Genomic DNA, 1008 nt, shown 5'->3' with positions numbered 1-1008 from the left:
AATTTATGGAGCTGCATATTCAACGTTTGCTAAACCACAAATGGAGCATTGTGCGCAGTTCTGGTCGACACACTGAGAGAGATGTGACTGCACCAAGACAGGATTCACAATACATTCACCGGGAATGAACAAAAACAAAGAACTGCGGGCGCTGGAAATCTGAAACAAAAGTATAAAGTGCTGGAGAAACTCGCTAATCTGTTGAAAGGGATGACAGTTAACTCCAGTGACCCTGACACAGAACTGAACCCAACCGGGAAAACATGGTAGAAGCAGGCACCCTCCGGATATCTAACAAACATTTAAATAACCGTTAAAAAGGGTTTGAACGTACAAGGGTCAGGGGACAACTGTTGGAAAACTTCATTAGAATGGATAGGTGCTCGATTGGCTGAAGACGATTTTCCTATTCTTTAAAAACTTTATAATAGTCGACTATGCCTTCGGGAATCATGTAGATTAACTCCCCGACCATCGCCAGCGCATGTCACTAGAACTTTCTCTCGCTCGTCTCCAGTCAGGGGCCAACGGGCACCTATGACTGGCCGTCGCCCCTGTCCATCAATGTCCGTGACCCCTTCACCCGGAAACGTTAGGGGATCCGGGCGGGTCCGTGCGCCCCAGCCAGTATCTGATTGGCTCCTCCGCCTCCCATCGGCCGTTACCGGGACGCTGTTGACATCACGTGACGCCAGCGACGCGGCCAATGGCGAGCGGCTGCGGCCTGCCGCGCGCTGGGTGCTGAGCGATGCGGCGGCGGCGGCGAAGACGGAGACGGAGGCTGGATGTGTGGATGGCGATGTGAGGGCGGAGCAGAGAGGGAGCGAGAGGTGGCAGGGGCAGGGTAAGGAACTGACAGCTGGGTTGCGTTAACCGGCGGAGAAGGGGGTGGCTTCGATCGGTCCCTGTCGGGGGAGGCTCGGAACAGAGAGGAAAGGCAGGCCTGCAGCTCTACCATCAGCTGACTAGGCCTCGGAGATCTGCTGTCGTTCACCCTCTTACACCTTT

General features: G+C 54.4%; 1 protein-coding gene across 1 annotated transcript in view; it reads left to right on the top strand.

Moving 5' to 3' along the window:
• Window positions 1-700: 700 nt before the first annotated feature.
• cramp1 (cramped chromatin regulator homolog 1) overlaps window positions 701-1008 on the top strand; it is a 60660-nt gene continuing 60352 nt past the window's right edge. Inside the window, exon 1 of the mRNA XM_043712047.1 lies at window positions 701-844. Within this exon, the coding sequence (XP_043567982.1) occupies window positions 786-844 (59 nt within the window). The 5' untranslated portion in view covers window positions 701-785. The remainder of the gene's footprint in view (window positions 845-1008) is intronic.

The sequence above is a fragment of the Chiloscyllium plagiosum genome, chromosome 21 (genome assembly GCF_004010195.1).
Source record: "Chiloscyllium plagiosum isolate BGI_BamShark_2017 chromosome 21, ASM401019v2, whole genome shotgun sequence".
NCBI lineage: Eukaryota > Metazoa > Chordata > Chondrichthyes > Orectolobiformes > Hemiscylliidae > Chiloscyllium > Chiloscyllium plagiosum.
Note: the sequence above shows the minus strand (reverse complement) of the source record. Positions and strands in the feature narration are given on the sequence as shown.